Genomic DNA, 20,239 nt, shown 5'->3' on the forward strand with positions numbered 1-20,239 from the left:
CATTGACACTTTTGTTTTTATATCCTGGATTTCTAACCCCTTGATGTTGTTGTTGGATCGAATTGTAATAGCTAGCATTTCAATGGCCATAATAAATAGATATGGAGACAACAGATAGCCTTGTTTTACTCCTCTTAAAAGCTCAATACTTTCTGAGAAGTATCCATTTTTAACTATTGTACACCCGGGGTTGCTGTACATAACTTTAACCCACTGTATAAGAGATTCACCTAAATGAAAGTAAACCAGGCATTTATATATAAATTGTATTTGTACTTTATCAAACACCTTTTCAAAATCTGCTATGAAGACCAGGCCTGGTATCTTTGATGTTTCATGATGTTTCATTGTTTCAAGTAATTGTCGTATATTATCTCCAATATATCGTCCATGTAAAAAAACTGTCTGATCAGGATGAACAATATCTGGTAAAACCTTTTTTATTCTATGTGCTATGCATTTCGCCAGGATTTTTGCATCACATCATTAGTGTAAGAGGCCTCCAATTTTTTTTAAATGGACTGGATCTTTATACTTACCACCTGGGTGGATCTTTGAGCACATCAAAAAAGGTCTGATATACCTCTACTGGTACTGGTTTTTCCAGAATGAAAAGATTTAATTACCTCAAAAAGTTCCTCTGTAAGTTGGCCTTTACACAGGTATTTCTGTAAATTTGTTAATTTTACATTATTTTTATCAGGAAAGAAATCCTTACAGTTAACATCTTTCAGTGGAAATGGAGGAGACTGAAAATATAACATATGCTTTAAATATTTTGCTTCCTCTTTAATAATATAATTTGGTGACTCATAGATGACTCCATCATTTGTAACGAGTTTCTATAAATTATTTTCGGTAGCATTTCTATTTTGAAGATTCAAGAAAAATGTAGTGCATTTTTCACCATTTTCCATCCAATTCGATTTATTTTTGTAACAAGTTACACGTGATCCTTCTTGAATACGTACCTCCAATTATTATTGTTTTTCCTCTGACATATTTTGTGCCTGTATAGTACAGTTTCCATTACCAGCTACAGTGGTTCCTCCTTTCAAAGTAGCAAGCTTTCACTGTGGGACTTAGAGGTACCCAGCGTCACGGCTCCATTGCTCCAGACCACCACAAGGGGGAGTTAGAGCACTCATTATGCATTTGGGTCCCAAGGTTATTATATGACCAATCATATCGAGTGGTTCCAATGACGCATTTTGACACGAGCCACCCTTGCCTTGTGGCGTTCTTCAACAAAGATGGCTGACAAAACATTACGGTGGAAGCAGATGTAAGTTGTTATAACGTCATAACAAGTCAAGCAAAAAATGTACAATTGAGAGGAATATGTTAGTTAATGTAGAGACAAATGTTTGTGCATATGCTTTTGTCATAAAGTTTATTTACGTAAATCGCTATTTAGCAAGTTAGCTGACGAGCTAACATTAGCCAGCTAGCTAGTGTTAGGAGAATGAATTTGTAATTTGTGTTGTTTAATGTTTTAGGGACTCCTGAGAACCAGCAAACCAGGCTGTCGCCTTGTGAAACAGTGGATGTAAAGAATCTTGCTAGCTAAAGCATTTACTGAAAATTGAATGTACAATTGTGTAAGCTTGCCTTGCAATTCAGCTGAAGTAACATAGCTAGCTAACTATTTACTTGCTTATTGTGTAGTGGAGGATAAAAATAACTGTATGCCTATGGATGTGTAGCTAGCTACAGTATATAGCCGATCTGTGTATGGACCCTAAAACGTTTGGTATGGTATTGGTATCAGAACCAATCTATCAACCTCAGCTATCATAGTTGTTGTATCAACTTCAAGTCTGAATGGCATTAATGAAGCCTATGGATAGAGTAGAATATAATAACTTTATTGTGCCAAGGATGCAAGTCCTATATACACATGTACTGTAGTTATTACCACGCATGAGATTCCCACATTGTAGCCTGTACATTGAATATATTCACTGATCATGTACTCTTCCTTGGCAAATAAATCTTAATCTGAGGACACAGGATATTATTTCAATGAGATACTTAATTTCAACCAGTGGAGAATGTGAAACGCTTTATTGAAAGAAGTTCATTATCCAAGTGTTATAAATACATAAATGCATTATAATTATGATAATTGTAATATTATAAATACAAGTTCAATCTTTACTTCACACCTTACTACATATGGTGTGCATTATAAAACGAGGAAGAAAGACCAGGCGGGGAGAGAGGTGTAGAAGACAGAAAGGGAAAGAGGTGAGAACAGTGGCAGACAGCATATGATTCATGAATTACAGTGCTTACAGTGCTACCCTAATATTCTCTCAGTTCATCACAATTGCGGTGTCTTCTAACCAGCCTTGGGCCCCCAGTTGGCCCAAAGGTTATCTTAAGAGCGGGTGAGGTAGCGATGACGGGACTGGCTTCCTCTCTCACATCAAAACATACCTGCAGACGAGTGACAGATGGATAGAGAGAGAGAGCATGATTAAGCCTTGTTTTTTTATTCTAACACGGTCAGTCATCTTAAATCACGAGGTGAAATGCAAACTGACCTTGGATCATTAACTCTGGGACTACTACACCTCTGTCTGTATTTCAATGTAAAGCACCTCTTTAATAATACTTCCTGTTGATCCGACCAAGTGACATCTCACCTATGATCATGCTGTGCCCTCTGTGTCAGCCAGTTCAGATGCGGGAGGGGTTCACCAAAACAGCTGATGTAACCTAGAGGATTTAGGGAGAAGGGGGAGAGAGATGAAGTGAAGGAGAGAGACTGTTATTGTGTGTGTGTGTGTGTGTGTGGTCTCATTTGGTGTCCACACTAAGTGGCTACAGAGTACTTTATGCTGAAAAACGGACACATGAGGACAAACAATAGAAGATAATATCAATAGAAGATACTGTATGTGATGCAGACACCTATCGGAGTGTACCTGAAACATTTAAATATAGAGGGCTATGTGTCTCCCCACTTGGTTATTGCAAGGCTAACCCCCAGGGAAATCATGACTTGGCAGCAACAGATAGTCCAGTGAAAATGGTTGTGTTTATGTGGTGTAAATCTGAAAATTAGCAGCTGACATTTAAGGGGTTTTTAATGCATGTGAGACAGGTTCCATGTACAACAAGACAGGCAGAGATGGAGAAAAAGAGCACAAAACAGTTTATTTACCTCTGGTTATGGACACTTTTGTCAGCAATAAAGCTTCCGCGGCCTGTTCCTCGGACAGTGACCATCTGGCAATATCTACATTTTCGTCCCCTTGATCAGCTCGCTCTCTGAAAGTAAAGAAAACAGCTTATTTTTTATTGATATGATAACAATAACTGAGATATGACCGTTCAGTCTAAAGCCGCAGATTTTTAGGATACGTCAATACAGCCCAGTACTGCTTACCTGCGATGCCATCTTCGAAGGTGTCCGCTTTGACTTCCTTTGTGTCGAAAAAAGTTGCTTTCAGAAAAAATATTTTTGATTGAAAATAAAAAAGTTTTTGCTCTCGACAAAAAGACACAAATGTTCCTCCATAGTATATAGCAATTTGCCTGTGAATAACCACACCTTCATACAAACGCGCTACTGTATGCAGAATTCTTGACGCACAACCGAAGTGCTGCCATATCCTGCCAGCACGCCCACAAGCAAGCCACTCAGCAGCAGAATGATGACGCGTGGAAGAGAGAAAGGAATGAGATGGGAACAGCAATTTGTTGCAAGTTGAGGAGGAGGGCTAACACGTTATGTTGGCTGACAATTTGTTAGCTATGCTGTCCTTACGAACCACATGCATATCATTACAGCGGTATGTACCGGTATGTTAGCTAGCTAACGTTAGTAGTTATACATCAAACTTGCCAGTATATTAACTATAGGCTATCTAACTACCCAATGTTTATTGACTTGATTATTCTCATCATTCTTAGCTTAGCTAAATGGTATAGTCGTTGTGCGTTCTCAATGGACATTCGGGTGCTTTCGTAAATTCGCTCTGGCTATCTATAGGCTGGACAATAGAACGAGTCAAAATTCACCCAAGGCTGAATGAAAAGCGGCTTAAGAACGTTGGCTAAACTGGAACACTAGCGCGAGCCCATAGCAAATGAATGGAATCGAACGTTCGCAGAGCCTGTTTTGACTGGACTGATGCTTAGCATTCCATTAAAAAGTATCTCTTTTTATTTTACAACTACAATCTATTCGTCGGTTAAAACTGTAAAAAAAACTACTTGTGTAGAAAGTAAACATCCGCACCTCGACTTATGTCTGCGTAATGAAAAAGTAGGGGAAAATGTTTAACTTCTGACTATTTCTGGTCTAGCGATCGATGACAAATGAACTCGCTGCCCAAACGTACATCATTTCAAAGAGGAGATTATCCTGATTAAAATGGTGCTCGTGTAACAGTTTTGCTTCCGTCCCTCTCCTCGCCCCTACCTGGGCTTGAACCAGGGACTCTCTGCACACATAGACAACAGCCACCATCAAAGCATCATTACCCATCGCTCCACAAGAGCCGTGAACTACTACTTCAAAGTCTCAGAGCGAGTGACGTCACCGATTGAAACGCTTTTGGCGCGCACCCCGCTAACTAGCTAGCCATTTAACACTGGTTACACCCATCTTGAAAAAAATCTAAATATACACACTGCGAAATATTTGGCTAAATAGACAGACATGCCTATATTTCCCCCGTAGGAAACAATGGGAAGACCGCAGAGTTCCAATATTTTTGTTGTTTACATTTGAACTATAAATCAACATTTGTGACATTGAACAATAAGCTGGGAATAGAATGTTTGGAAGGTGAATTGGTGCCACGGTGCTCAATAGAACTAATAGGAGCTGGCAGGGTGAAAAATGCACTAAAATAAGGCCTGTTTTTTCGTGATTACTTCAAAACGATGGCAAGCAGCTGGGAAATATGGTCATATTATAAAACTGGGCTCCACGGTGGAGCAATGAACTTGTTTTTAATCAGAAAAGAACGTTGTCAAAAATATCATGCATCCAGCCTACTATCTACACGGATTTCAGAGCACTCTCGTCTGAGTATACAAGAGCGCAGAATAATTACTTTACGAGCGCTCAACACCCGTTGAATATGGCCGGTGTCAGTAAACGTAGAAAAAAAGCTTAATTCAATTGTTTCCAGCAGCACATTTACAGTCACCAACGCTCTGGGTAAGACGAAACTGCCTTACCAGCTCTGCTCGGGTGAGTAAAATGGTCAGAGTCGTCTCATTTGTGTCTGGAAGTAGCTAGCCAACTTTAGCTTGGGTGCTTGACTGCCGTTGTAAGGCCAGAACGCTCGAAATCAACCCTACTCCTCGGCCCGAACGTCCAGTGTGTGCTCCGAGAGCGACACGGTCTGAATTTACAAACAGACAATTTTTCTATGAATGGAAACACCATAATATTAATCATATTAATTAAGCCAAATTTCTTAAAATCAATCCCATATACTATGTTATTACAAAAAAGGTTTTAAATTCTCTGGTAATGCCAATACGGAATAGTGTCAAATGCTTCTCAAAGACGCCGTCTGGTGGTCAAACTATTAATAACTTGCAGTAACAGAAGAAATGGCTGAGAATTAAATGACATGCCACAGAATGCTGCAGCAGCTCGCAGCCGGGTGTGCCTCAGTATGGCATAACTTTTAAAGAGGAACCACTGCACCTGCGCTATTACTTCCTCTATTTCCTTCATTAGTCTAATCTCTTTTGACCTAAACTCCTTTTGTTTTAATGATGAGTATTGTATTGAATGGCCTCTAAAACTACATTTAAAAGTGTCTCACACAATAAGTACCAGTCAAGAGTTTGGACACACCTACTCAATGGTTTTTCTTCAGTTTTACTATTTCTAAGAGCAAACCAGATGGGATGGCGCATCGCTGCAGAATGCTGCGGTAGCCAGGCTGGTCAAGTGTGCCTTGAATTCTAAATAAATCACTGACAGTGTCACAAGCAAAGCACCCCCACACCATCACACCTCCTCCTCCATGCTTCACGGTGGGAACCACACATGCAGAGATAATCCGTTTACCTACTCTGCGTCTCACAAAGACACGGCGGTTGGAACCAAAAATCTCAAATTTGGACTCATCAGACCAAAGGACGGATTTCCACCGGTATGTCCATTACTCGTGTTTCTTGGCCCAAGCAAGTCTCTCCTTCTCATTGGTGTCCTTTAGTAGTGGTTTCTTTGCAGCAATTCGACCATGAAGTCCTGATTCATGCAGTCGCCTCTGAACAGTTGATGTTGAGATGTGTCTGTTACTTGAACTCTGTGAAGCATTTATTTGGGCTGCAATCTGAGGTGCAGTTAACTCTAATGAACTTATCCTCTGCAGCAGAGGTAACTCTGGGTCTTCATTTCCTGTGGCGGTCCTCATGAGAGCCAGTTTCATCATAGCGCTTGATGGTTTTTGCGACTGCTCTTTCCGCATTGACTGACCTTCATGTCTTAAAGTAATGGACTGTCGTTTCTCTTTGCTTATTTGAGCTCTTCTTGCCATAATATGGACTTGGTCTTTTACCAAATAGGGCTATCTTCTGTATACCGCCCCTACCCCGTCACAACAGATTGGCTCAAATGCATTAAGAAGGAAAGAAATTCCACAAATTAACTTTTAACAAGGAACATCTGTTAATTGAAATGCATTCCAGGTGACTTCCTCATGAAGCTGGTTGAGTAGAATGCCAAGAGTGTGCAAAGCTGTCATCAAGGCAAAGGGTGGTTACTTTGAAGAATCTCAAATATATTCTGATTTGGTTAACACATTTTTGGTTAGTACATGATTTCATGTGTTATTTCTACATAAATTATTATAGTTATTTTTACTCCCAAACAAGGGCACTGCGTTCATCCACCTCTGGCCTGCTGGCCCCCCTACCTCTGAGGAAGCACGGTTCCCGCTCAGCCCAGTCCAAACTGTTCGCTGCTCTGGCACCCCAATGGTGGAACAAGCTCCCTCACGACGCCAGGACAGCGGAGTCAATCACCACCTTCCGGAGACACCTGAAACCCCACCTCTTTAAGGAATACCTGGGATAGGATAAAGTAATCCTTCTAACCCCCCCCCCCCCCCCTTAAAAGATTTAGATGCACTATTGTAAAGTGGTTGTTCCACTGGATATCATAAGGTGAATGCACCAATTTGTAAGTCGCTCTGGATAAGAGCGTCTGCTAAATGACTTAAATGTAAATGTAAATGTAAATTTCATAGTTTTGATGTCTTCACTATTATTCTACAATGTAGAAAATAGTACAAATAAAGAAAAACCCTGGAATGAGTAGGTGTGTCCAAACTTTTGACTGGTACTGTATGTTGTGCAGAAAAAAGACAGGAATTATTTTGTCTTAGTTAAGAACAAGTTGTCATCCAATAGGCTTTGATTGAATTTCCAATATCCCCGTCCACATGGAAATTCTGTAAATGCTATATAGATGCAAATTAGATGGTGGTCCGATCACATTCGGTTTCCTATTAATACATTTTTTACTTTTGATGCCAACAAGAAGGAGACCAGGAAGTAATCAAGACGGCTAGCTTGATTAAGCCTCTTCCATGTATATCTCACTAGGTCAGGGTTTTTCAGCCTCTATATATCCACTACTTCTAATGTATCCAGGATCTTAGTGAAGTGCTTGAGGGTGATAGTTTGTAGTGTAATTTCCTTTACGATCCATTGAGGTACATAAAACAGTATTATAATCTCCCATCCTAATACATAGATTCATTCGTTGCTTGTGAGATCATTATATACAGTATATTTTCAAAGAATTGTGGATCATCATTATTTGGCCCATATAGATGAATTAGCCAGATCTGTTTTTGGTCTAGCATATTTAAAAGGATCCATTTTCCTTGACGATCTGTTTGCACAGTTTGCACAATCGGATCAAAATTGTTGTTAATTAATATAATCACCCCTTTTGAGTTTCTTTGCCTGTGACAAAAATATATCTCCTTCCCAGTCCTTTTTCCATCTAACCTCCTTTATATTTGAGTTTTCTGTAAACAATAGATATTCAATTCTTTATCTTTTAGCCAGATAAATGCTGATCTTAGTTTTATATGATCTGCTAAGCCATCACAATTGTAACTGGCTATACTTATTTCCCCGCTTACCATAAGATACCTGAGTTTCAGTCTTTCTGTCACGTTCGCTATCTTCAAACTCCCGATCATAAATAAACCAAGGTGCAGCGTGCATGGAATTCCACATCTTTTAATGAAAATGAATCTCACCAAAACAGGAGAAAAACAACTAAACGTGACGTTCTGGGGCTGCTCACAGGCAGCTACACAAAAACAAGATCCCACAATCACAGGTGGAAAAAGGGCTGCCTAAGTATGATTCCCAATCAGAGACAAAGATAGACAGCTGCCTCTGATTAGGAACCATACTCGGCCAAAAACAAAGAAATAAACAACATAGAATGCCCACCCCACATCACACCCTGACCTAACCACATAGAGAAATAAAACGGCTCTCTAAGGTCAGGGCGTGATACTTACTTACGTCAGCCACGGAGAACAAGAGCTCACAGTCCTCGTGAGTGGCAGTGGCCCGCGTCGGCGGCACTGTGTTATCCTCGAAGCGGGCGAAGAAGGTGTTTAGCTGTCCGCGACGTGGCTGGGTTTCCCTTTATAATCCATGATTGTCTGGAGTCCCTGCCACATACGTCTTGTGTCTGAGCCGTTGAATTGTGACTCCACTTCATCCCTGTACTGACGTTTTGCCTGTTTGATTGCCTTACGGAGGGCTTAGCTGCTCTGTTTGTATATGTCCATGTCCCCAGTCAGCTTGCTGTGGTTAAATGCGGGGGTTTGAGTTTTCAGTTTTGAACGAATGTTCCCATCTATCTACGGTTTTTGGCTTGGATAAGTTCTGATCGTCACAGTGGGAACAACATCCTCTATGCACTTCCTGATTAACTCAGTCACCGAGTCAGTGTATACGTCAATGCTACTCTCAAGGCAACCCGGAACATATCCCAGACCGTGTGATCAAAACAATCTTGAAGCATAGATTCCAATTGGTCTGACCAATATTTAACAGTCCTTACCACGGGTACTTCCTGTTTAAGAGGGAGAGAGAGAGGACAACAGACAAGACCTGCTCCACAGGTCTATGAGAGGCTTTGAGATGTATTAAACAGAGCGGGAGCTGAGTGGAGAACAACTATCTAATTTCATTTTAATGCGCTGAGGGTTGTGGTGTTGCTCTCCAGGCTCTCGCCACGCATTGATTACAGACTTTAATAGGTTTCTGTATCAACAGCAGTGACCTGAGCTGTTATCTAGCCCGCTCTGCATGATCTATCACTAACACACACACTCACTGAATTCAGGTCGCTACGTACACACACCAATGGTATTAGCAATTTATGTTCTCGCAGACCAAACTGCCCAATCATGTCTGCTAAGTAATTTAATTCCTTTTTAAAGAGAGAGAGATGAGTATGAGGTGGAGGGAGGAAGGGAGGGATGGAGGGAACATAACAGAGATGGAGGGAGGGAGGCAGGGATGGAAGGGACATACAGTACTGTAGCAGAGAGGGTGGGGTGGAGAAGTGCTGCAGCAGTGATGAAATTGATTTTTACAGTGTAGTGCAGCGCAATCAATTTGCAATGGGAAAACAAAAACCAACAACAAGCAAAACCCCAAACCAAAATGAACAACAGGGTGGATGGTGTAGAAGTGCTGCTGCACTTGCTGTTTTAACACAGAGTGTAAACAACACAACAGACAGAGGATCAGATGAACACACATAACCTGAGTGGTTTACAACTGGCCTCCGAGAGAGAGAATAGGTAGATCACCTTCTCCTCTCCTTCTCCCCTCCTTTGTCTCCTACTCTTATCCTCTTTTCCACTCCTCTCCTGCTACCCTCTTCCTCTCCTCCTTTCCTCTCGTTTATTTGTCTCTTCCACTCCTCCCCTTCTCTCCCCTTTTCTCCTACCCAATGCAAAAACAGGAGATAGAGAATCAAGGTGAATAAATGTCTGAGTAATGGCCAGAGGTATTTTCCCCATTGTTTTTTGGCAAGGATCACGCCATCGGGCCAAATGCCAGGATGTCTGAGTGACAGTGAAGGGCATAGAGACAACGAGCGAGAGAGAAGAGTAATATTTCACTCTAGAGAGAGAGGAAGAGGAGGAAGAGTAATATCACTGTAGCGATAGGAGGGAGAGTGAGGGAACAGGCCGAAGAGGGAGAGAAAATAGAGAACTTCTGGAGATGAAGTTGGGGACTACAAAGCGACTGGCTGTAATGAGAAAAATAAATAGAAGACTGGAGAAACAAATAGAGGCTGGGTAAAGAATGGAAATTGGAGGATGAAAGAGAGAGAGTTAGAGGAAGAGAGTAAATATAAAAATTGGCGTAGTGTAGCCTATACGAGTCAGCTGTTTCCTGGGACCCCTGGCCATAGACCTTAACCAGCACTGCCCTTCCACACTCCTGTGCCACTCTCCTCTCCTCCCCCCTTCTTCCTTTCGTTCTCTCCATCCGTTTCTCATAAATCGTCTGTGCATTTATTTCGGGCCTCAGGGGAGAGAGTGAAGGATAAAGAATAAGAGGGGATCTGTCAGCGCCTCGTAAAAAGCCCACTGTCTAATAAATAACAGTCTGGAATGAATTAGGAGATTAAATCATCACAACTCGTTAATGCCGGTGCCACAGCGCCAGATGAAAAACTCACCACATCGTTCTGTTTGTTCGCTAGTTCCGCTCGATCCGTATTTAGCCCTAAGGCTTTGCTAATGCCATCCATGTCTGCTGGGTTTGAGGGATTGGTGTGTGTGTGGATGTGTATTGTGTGCTTTGGTTATGGGTTGGTGTGCAGTTTTGGATGCATTTTTTTCCCCTTCGTTGCATTTTGGGTGATAACAGTATATCAGTTATTTTGTATCTTTCTTTGCTAATGGTTGTTATGGTTCTGATGGTTGTGATGGTTGTGAATGGTTCTGATGGCTGTAATGGTTGTGATGGTTCTGATGACTGATGGTTGTGATGGTTGTTTGTGATGGTTCTGATGGTTGTGATGGTTGTGAATGGTTCTGATGGCTGTAATGGTTCTGATGGTTCCGCTGGTTGTGTTGGCTTCACAGAGACAGAGGCGAGGCCCGGGAGACATGGGGAACCTGGAACCAAAGTCCACTCCAACCCAGGGAAGAGGAGAACAGAGGAGGGTGAGTTCTACATCATCAGCCATTCACACTGATGCAGCCAGTCTGTCCTCGGTGGAGAAGTGATTTTAATCGGCATGTGGGTGAAATAAAAGAAAACAGGAATATTCTGTAAACTGAAATCTCTCTTTCAGGTGCTGTTTAGAGCTCTTTAGGCTGTGTCATGACTTGCCAGTAGAGCTTTCAGGTGTTGTCTCTCTCTGTGAGTGTGTGTGTGATAACCTCAGCCCACGGCTGTCATCTGTGGTAGATAAACTAGCAGTGTAGCTAATTCTCACTGGAGGATCAAAGGAGTGGTGTGATAGCGTAGGCTAAATGTAGCGGGTTAGCCAAGGCTAACATGAAAGCAGTAGGATGGTGTATTAGCAGAAGCTAACATGTAGGTAATAAAGTAACGTGTTAGCCAAAGCTAACATGAAAGCAGTATTATGGTGCGTTAGCGGAAGCTATCATGAAGGTAGTAATGTAGCGTGTTAGTCAAGGCTAACATGAAAGCAGGGACTAACATGGAGAATTAAAGGCTCAGTGCAGTCAAAAACGTGATTTGCCTGTCTTTTATATACAGTGAGCTCCAAAAGTATTGGGACAGTGACATTTTTGTTGTTGCTTTGACTCTTTACTCCAGCACTTTGGATTTGAAATGATGCAATGAAAGTGCAGACTGTCAGCTATAATCTGAGGGTATTTTCATTCATATCGGGTGAACCTTTTAGAAATTACAGGACTTTTTGTACACAGTCCCCCGATTTTAGGGGACCAAAAGTATTGGGACAAATTTACTTATATGTGTTTTAAAGTAGTCAAAAGTTTAATAACCCAGTCGTGATGTATAAACATACTAGCAGGTCGTTCCAGCATCACGAGCACCAGGTGACTGATAACCCAGTCGTGATGTATAAACATACTAGCTGGTCGTTCCAGCATCACGAGCACCAGGTGACTGATAACCCAGTCGTGATGTATAAACATACTAGCAGGTCGTTCCAGCATCACGAGCACCAGGTGACTGATAACCCAGTCGTTATAATCAAGGTCAGTGTGAACAGGAAGAAATATCCTCTCATATTAACTCAGTTAAGTTTAGTATTTGGTCCCATATTCCTAGCACACATTTCAAATCCAAAGTGTTGGAGGATAGAGCCAAAACAACAACAAAAATGTCACTGTTCCAATACTTTTGGAGCTCACTGTATATTGCCACACTATGAGGTTGGAATAATACTGTGAAATTGTGAAAATTATAATAATGCCCTTTTAGTGTAAGAGCTGTTTGGTGGGATGGAGTTTTGGCCTGCCAGGTGACATCACCAGACAATAAATTAGTTAATAGGCCAATAAGAAAGATTGTTCCAAACCTATCTGCAAATAACAGCTAGTTTTCAGTTTTCCCCTCCCCACTCAGACCACTTCCAGACAGTCCAATCCAAATTCTTGCTTGAGAAATTGCTCTTTGCTAAGAAAAAATTATTGCTTATTTTGGACAATTTTGTTTTGAAAACAATCACAGTAAGGTACTTAATTGTTACCTAGAAATCATTTGATATTGAGATAAAAATGACTTCACTGCACCTTTAAAGTAGCACGAACTGGCGGAGGCAAAAATCCTCATAGCAGTGTGGAGTGTTTAGCATGTAATAACATAGGGAAAGAATCTTTCAGATGTGACATTTGTATCGAATGGTGGCTTAGCGTGGGCTGAGGTTCCCTAAGCAACCTGGTGTAGGTACAGTGGGCTGACATGCTCTCAGTAAAGTTGTGTGCATAGACAATTTAATTTAAAACATTTAATTAGATTACATTTATTTTATTTCTGGAATGTAAAATATGCAGTATTTAATCTAGTGGAACTTGCACATACACTACCATTAAAAAGTTTTGGGTCACATAGAAATGTGCTTGTTTCTGAAAGAGGGAGGCCCCGGTGCACAACTGAGCAAGAGGACAAGTACATTACACTGTCTAGTTTGAGAAACAGATGCCTCACAAGTCCTCAACTGGCAGCTTCATTAAATAGTACCCGCAAAACACCAGTCTCAACGTCAACAGTGAAGAGGCAACTCTGGGATGCTGGCCTTCTAGGCAGAGTTGCAAAGAAAAGCCATATCTCCGACTGGCCAATAAAAAGAAAAGATTAAGATGTGCAAAAGAACACAGACACTGGACAGAGGAACTCTGCCTAGAAGGCCAGCATCCCAGAGTCACCTCTTCACTGTTGACGTTGAGACTGGTGTTTTGAGGGTACTATTTAATGATGCTGCCAGTTGAGGACTTGTGAGGCGTCTGTTTCTCAAACTAATGTACTTGTCCTCTTGCTCAGTTGTGCACTGGGGCCTCCCACTCCTCTTTCTATTCTGGTTAGGGCCAGTTTGCGCTGTTCTGTGAAGGGAGTAGTACACAGCGTTGTACGAGATCGTCAGTTTCTTGGCAATTTATCGCATGGAATAGCCTTCATTTCTCAGAACAAGAATAAACTGACAAGTTTCAAAAGAAAGTTATTTGTTTCTGGCCATTTTGAGCCTGTAATCGAACCCACAAATGCTGATGCTCCAGATACTCAACTAGTCTAAAGAAGGACAGTTTTATTGCTTCTTTAATCAGGACAACCGTTTTCAGCTGTGCTAACAAAATTGCGAAAGGGTTTTCTAATGATCAATTAGCCTTTTAAAATGATAAACTTGTATTAGCTAACACAACGTGCCATTGGAACACAGGAGTGATGGTTGCTGATAATAGGCCTCTGTATACCTATGTAAATATTCCATTAAAAAGCAGCCGTTTCCAGCAACAATAGTCATTTACAACATTAACAATGTCTACACTGTAATTCTGATCTATCTGATGTTATTTTCATGGACAAAAAATTTGCTTTTCCTTCAAAACAAGGACATTTCTAAGTGACCCCAAACTTTTGAACAGTAGTGTATCTCACCAGTAATATCTGCATGTGTGTGTATGCTAACATGAAAGAGATGCCTTTTAGCTCCCGGCTCTCGTGGTTCTTCAGAAACCTATCTGTCAGATGCATTACACAGAACATGGCGGAGAATACTTATCAGGCTCATTTATTTTTGCAGGGTTCTTTGAATTTCAGGCCTTTACATGGCTATCCTCTATCCTGCTTGTTTCACTACAGGGGGGCAGGCTAGACACTAATGACTAGAACATCCCGGTCACGACCATCTTTAATCAGAGGGTGTGTGTGTGTTTGGGTGTTTGGGTGTGTGGAGGGGGATATGGGGGTTGTGTTTGTGTCTGTCTGTCTGTCTGTGTGTGTGTGTGTGTGTGTGTGTGTGTGTGTGTGTGTGTGTGTGTGTGTGTGTGTGTGTTGTCTTCGCTTCTGTCTTTTTCCTGGGTTACCTTTGTCTTGTGAATTGACATTCAACCGATATCACTCAAAGGCTTCAAAGACAAGAGAGAGTAAGTCCCTAATGGGAACAGACTGCTGCATGTGGTATACACTCAAACAAATGGCTCAGATATTCACACATACAGACACACAGACAGACAGTGGGACTGCAGTAAAGTGAGGCATGACAGAGAGAAAAATAAGGAAGGATATAGACAGAACAGGCAGACAGACAGGCAGAACAGACAGAATAGACAGAACAGACAGGCAGGCAGAACAGACAGACAGAGACAGAACAGAGGAGCAAATCCAAGACCTTGTTGAATATTTGATGGAACTTCCTGTTTTATTTAGGCCAATGCAGAGACGCCTCACAGACAATAATTGGGCTTTTAATATGAATGACCTTTCACCCTACTCCTTCCAGAGAGAACCATTTTTTTGTCTTAAAAATGCCTTTATTGGCCTAATAGCTACATAATTAAAATACAAACTTTATTTCATTTTAATGGACCAGGAAAGTTAGAACCAAGCTCCCCTCCCTGTCCATTGTACTGTACATAGACCCCGCCGATGCCCCACACCGCTACAAAAAAAACTGACGGTTCACCAGCCCCTTCAGAAAGTATGCATACCCCTTGACTTATTCAACATTTTGTTGTGTTACAGCCTGAAATTCAAAATGGATTAAACTGATTTTTTTTCTCACCCATGTACACATAATACCCCATAATGAAAGTGAAAACATGTTTTTAGATTTTTTTTGTAAATTCATTGAGAATGAAATACAGAAATATCTAATTTACATAAGTATTCACATCCTTGAGTCTAAACATGGTAGAATCACCTTTGGCCACAATTACAGCTGTGAGTCTTTCTGGGTAAGTCTCTAAGAGCTTTGCACACCAGGATTTTGCAATATTTGCACATTATTAATAAAAAAATTATTCAAGCTCTGTCAAGTTGGTTGTTGATCATTGCTAAACAGCCATTTTCAAGCCGATTTAAGTCAAAACTGTAACTAGGCCACTCAGGTACATTCAATGTCATCTTGGTAAGAAACTCCAGTGTATATCTGGCCTTGTGTTTTTTGTCCTGCTGAAAGGTGAACTTGTCTCCCAGTGTCTGTTGGAAGGCAGACTGAACCAGGTTTTCATCTTGTATGTTCTTAGCGCGATTCCATTTATTTTTATCCTAAAAAAACTCCCTAGTCCTTGCCGATGACAAGCATACCCATAACATGATGCAGCCACCACAATGCTTGAAAATATGAAGAGTGGTACTCAGTGATGTGTTGTGTTGGATTTACCCCAATGCTTTGTATTCAGGACAAAAAGTGAATTGCTTTGCCACATATTTTGCAGTTTTACTTTATTGCCTTGTTGCAAACAGGATGCATGTTTTGGAATATTTTTTATTCTGTACAGGCTTCCTTCTTTTCACTCTGTCATTTAAGGTTAGTATTGTGGAGTAACTACAATGTTGTTGATCCATCCTCAGTTTTCTCTTATCACAACCATTAAACTCTGTAACTGTTTTAATGTCACCATTGTCCTCATGGTAAAATTCATGAGCGGTTTCCTTCCTTTCCGGCAACTGAGTTAGGAAGGACTTCTGTATATTCATTGTGACTGGTGTATTGATACACTATCCAAAGTGTAATTAATAACTTCACCATGCTCAATGATATTCAAGGTCTGCTTTTATTTTTACCCATCTACCAATAGGTGCCCTTCTTTGCATTGGAAAACCTCGCTGGTCTTTGTGGTTGAAACTGTGTTTGAAATTCACTGCTCGACTGAGGGACCTTACAGATAATTGTATGTGTGGGGTACAGAGACGAGGTAGTTATTCAAAAGTCATGTCAAACACTATTATTGAAACAGTGTGTCCATGCAACTTATTATGTGACTTGTTACTCCTGAACTTATTTAGGCTTGTCATAACAAAGGGGCTGAATACTTATTGACTCAAGATAGTTCAGCTTTTCATTTTTTATTATTTTGTAAAAACCAAAAATCTAGAAACATAATTCTACTTTGAAATGATGAGGTATGTGTGTAGGACAGTGACACAAATCTCAATTTAATACATTTTAAATTCAGGCTGTAACACAACAAAATGTGTAAAAAGTCAAAGAGAAATAGAGAGAGAAAGAACCCCCCCCCCCCCCCCCCCAAAAAAAAGTAAACAATCATTCCGGCCAGAATTCATAATGGCTGCTGATCAGTGCTCTGCAACTAGAGTGATTGTGGGAGCCAGAATGGCGGTGGCTGAAACCCCAGCACTGTCTCTGGAGGAAAAACATACAGCCCGAGTCAGAATGGCCTCTGGCTCACAGCTCTGCCATAGCTCAGCCGCTCTGGTCCTGTTTAACACATGGCAAATGGAAACTGGAGGGCTCAGTGGGACATAGGCAGTGATTCCAGATGTTGCCTGCCACAGCGCTTTGGGTGCGACCCCTGTTGACTCCTACTTCTGTATGTTGCATCCCAGACAGTATGTCAGCCTGCTGCTCTTCAATAGGAAGCTCTCCCAGGGTGCACTGCTGTGTTGTGACTGGAACTAGACACGCATGCGAAGAGTCAGGGCCACTTAACACCAGGAGGGAGGGCAGAGTGCAGACAGACAGGACAAATAGCATTATTTGGCACGTTCAGACAAAGAGACAGACAAAGATGAATAAGGAAAATATATTCCAGAAGCAGACATGAAGAGGTGTGTGTCGCTCACACACAGACATATTCAGGGGGACATGGATTTATAGTTTATGTACCAACACACATGCAGGCACATACACTCTTAGAAAAAAGGGTTCCAAATGGGTGCTTCAGCTGTCCCCATAAATAACCCTTTTTGGTTCCAGGTAGAACCCTTTTGGGTTCCATGTAGAACCCTCTGTAGAAAAGGTTCTACCTGGAACCAAAAGGGTTCTTAAAAGTAGAAAAGAACCCTTTTAGGTTCTAGATTGCGGTGTACAAAACTGCAACTGCACTACACACACACACACACACACACACACACACACCATGGATCAGATAAATGGATTGCACTCTAGAGAGAGAACATCAGATGTTGGCAGCCATACAGAAAACACAACCTCGCTGGGCAATTATATCTGACACTGAGGAAAAGGCTATGGTCTGAACACAGCCTACGCAGACAGGTCCTCATCTTGCATCAGTGTGTGTGTTCCTGGAGAATTTTAATATTAAAGGATGACTAGAAGAGTCAGGAGTCAGGTGTTAAGCTGTCACAAACACTCACACACACACGCACGCACGCACACAAATGCACACACACATAAACACACACACACACGGAGAGGTAATTGGTGTGTGTTCTGGGGTCACGTTATTTCTCTAAGGTAGTTGTAGAGAGCTGAAGGATCGTAGATCCAAGCTCTGTGTGTAATAAGAACACAGCTAACCTTCACTTTCACTGCAACACTTACAGTCAAACAGCCTTCACCCAGTCTTCACTGAGCCTTCACCCAGCCTTCACCCATTCTTCACTGAGCCTTCACCCAGTCTTCACTGAGCCTTCACCCAGCCTTCATCCAGTCTTCACTGAGCCTTCACCCAGCCTTCACCCAGTCTTCACTGAGCCTTCAACCAGCCTTCACCCAGCCTTCACCCATTCTTCACTGAGCCTTCACCCAGCCTTCACCCAGCTTTCACCCAGCCTTCACTGAGCCTTCACCCAGCCTTCACCCAGCCTTCACTGAGCCTTCACCTAGCCTTCACCCAGCCTTCACTGAGCCTTCACCCAGACTTCACCCAGCCTTCACTGAGCCTTCACCTAGCCTTCACCCAGTCTTCACTGAGCCTTCACTGAGCCTTCACTGAGCCTTCACCCAGCCTTCACCCAGCCTTCACCCAGCCTTCACTCAGCCTTCACCCAGCACTGGAGCCCAGACTACAGAGCTAGTCAGAGCCAGGGGTCTACACCTTGTCTTCTCGTTAAGACAGTAAAATACCTCAACTCAACTGTTAATTAGTGAAACGCAGTAATGCTCCCTTCACTCACTCTGACCCACCCTCGCAAGGCCTTCTAGGTAAATGACATCATCCGTTCCTATATGATTCGCTGCCCTTTGACCTTGTGTGTTTACGGTCCACACAACAAGGGTGGTTATTAGAGTTGTGCGGTATTCAGATTTTCATTTCATCATACCGTATTTTTCTCATCCCAGGATTTACAGTATTACCGGTTTAGTACACAAGGGGTCACTAAAAACACAAAAAAGCCCATTGAGTGTCTATTACCAGAATGCTAACAACATTAGCACAAGTAATAAAACATTTCCATAGAGGCTAATAGCTAAATATGCTAACGAGCACAAACAAAAATAAATTAAATGCCAAGACAGGCAATCCAGCTCATAAAGTTATACATACAGTGGGGAGAACAAGTATTTGATACACTGCCGATTTTGCAGGTTTTCCTACTTACAAAGCATGTAGAGGTCTGTAATTTTTATCATAGGTACACTTCAACTGTGAGAGACGGAATCTAAAACAAAAATCCAGAAAATCACATTGTATGATTTTTAAGTAATTAATTTGCATTTTATTGCATGACATAAGTATTTGATCACCTACCAATCAGTAAGAATTCCGGCTCTCACAGACCTGTTAGTTTTTCTTTAAGAAGCCCTCCTGTTCTCCACTCATTACCTGTATTAACTGCACCTGTTTGAACTCGTTACCTGTATAAAAGACACGTGTCCACACACTCAATCAAACAGACTCCAACCTCTCCACAATGGCCAAGACCAGAGAGCTGTGTAAGGACATCAGGGAGAAAATTGTAGACCTGCACAAGGCTGGAATGGGCTACAGGACAATAGGCAAGCAGCTTGGTGAGAAGGCAACAACTGTTGGCGCAATTATTAGAAAATGGAAGAAGTTCAAGATGACGGTCAATCACCCTTGGTCTGGGGCTCCATGCAAGATCTCACCTCGTGGGGCATCAATGATCATGAGGAAGGTGAGGGATCAGCCCAGAACTACACAGCAGGACCTGGTCAATGACCTGAAGAGAGCTGGGACCACAGTCTCAAAGAAAACCATTAGTAACACACTATGCCGTCATGGATTAAAATCCTGCAGCGCACGCAAGGTCCCCCTGCTCAAGCCAGCGCATGTCCAGGCCCATCTGAAGTTTGCCAATGACCATCTGGATGAACCAGAGGAGGAATGGGAGAAGGTCATGTGGTCTGATGAGACAAAAATAGATCTTTTTGGTCTAAACTCCACTCGTTTGGAGGAAGAAGAAGGATGAGTACAACCCCAAGAACACCATCTCAACTGTGAAGCATGGAGGTGGAAACATCATTCTTTGGGGATGCTTTTCTGCAAAGGGGACAAGACGACTGCACCGTATTGAGGGGAGGATGGATGGGGTCATGTATCGCAAGATCTTGGCCAACAACCTCCTTCCCTCAGTAAGAGCATTGAAGATGGGTCGTGGCTCGGTCTTCCAGCATGACAATGACCCGAAACACACAGCCAGGGCAACTAAGGAGTGGCTCCGTAAGAAGCATCTCAAGGTCCTGGAGTGCCCTAGCCAGTCTCCAGACCTGAACCCAATAGAACATCTTTGGAAGGAGCTGAAAGTCCGTATTGCCCAGCGACAGCCCCGAAACCTGAAGGATCTGGAGAAGGTCTGTATGGAGGCCAAAATC

At 42.0% G+C, this 20,239-nt stretch overlaps 1 protein-coding gene across 2 annotated transcripts in view; it reads left to right on the plus strand.

Annotated features, from left to right (window-relative positions):
• Positions 1 to 20,239, plus strand: part of LOC115205337 (testican-1) — a 373,161-nt gene that overhangs the window by 250,972 nt on the left and 101,950 nt on the right. For both annotated transcript variants that reach the window (XM_029771183.1, XM_029771184.1), the window contains one exon: positions 11,127 to 11,207. In XM_029771183.1, coding sequence (XP_029627043.1) covers positions 11,127 to 11,207 — 81 coding nt within the window. The remainder of the gene's footprint in view (positions 1 to 11,126; positions 11,208 to 20,239) is intronic.

This window comes from Salmo trutta, chromosome 13, assembly GCF_901001165.1.
Source record: "Salmo trutta chromosome 13, fSalTru1.1, whole genome shotgun sequence".
NCBI lineage: Eukaryota > Metazoa > Chordata > Actinopteri > Salmoniformes > Salmonidae > Salmo > Salmo trutta.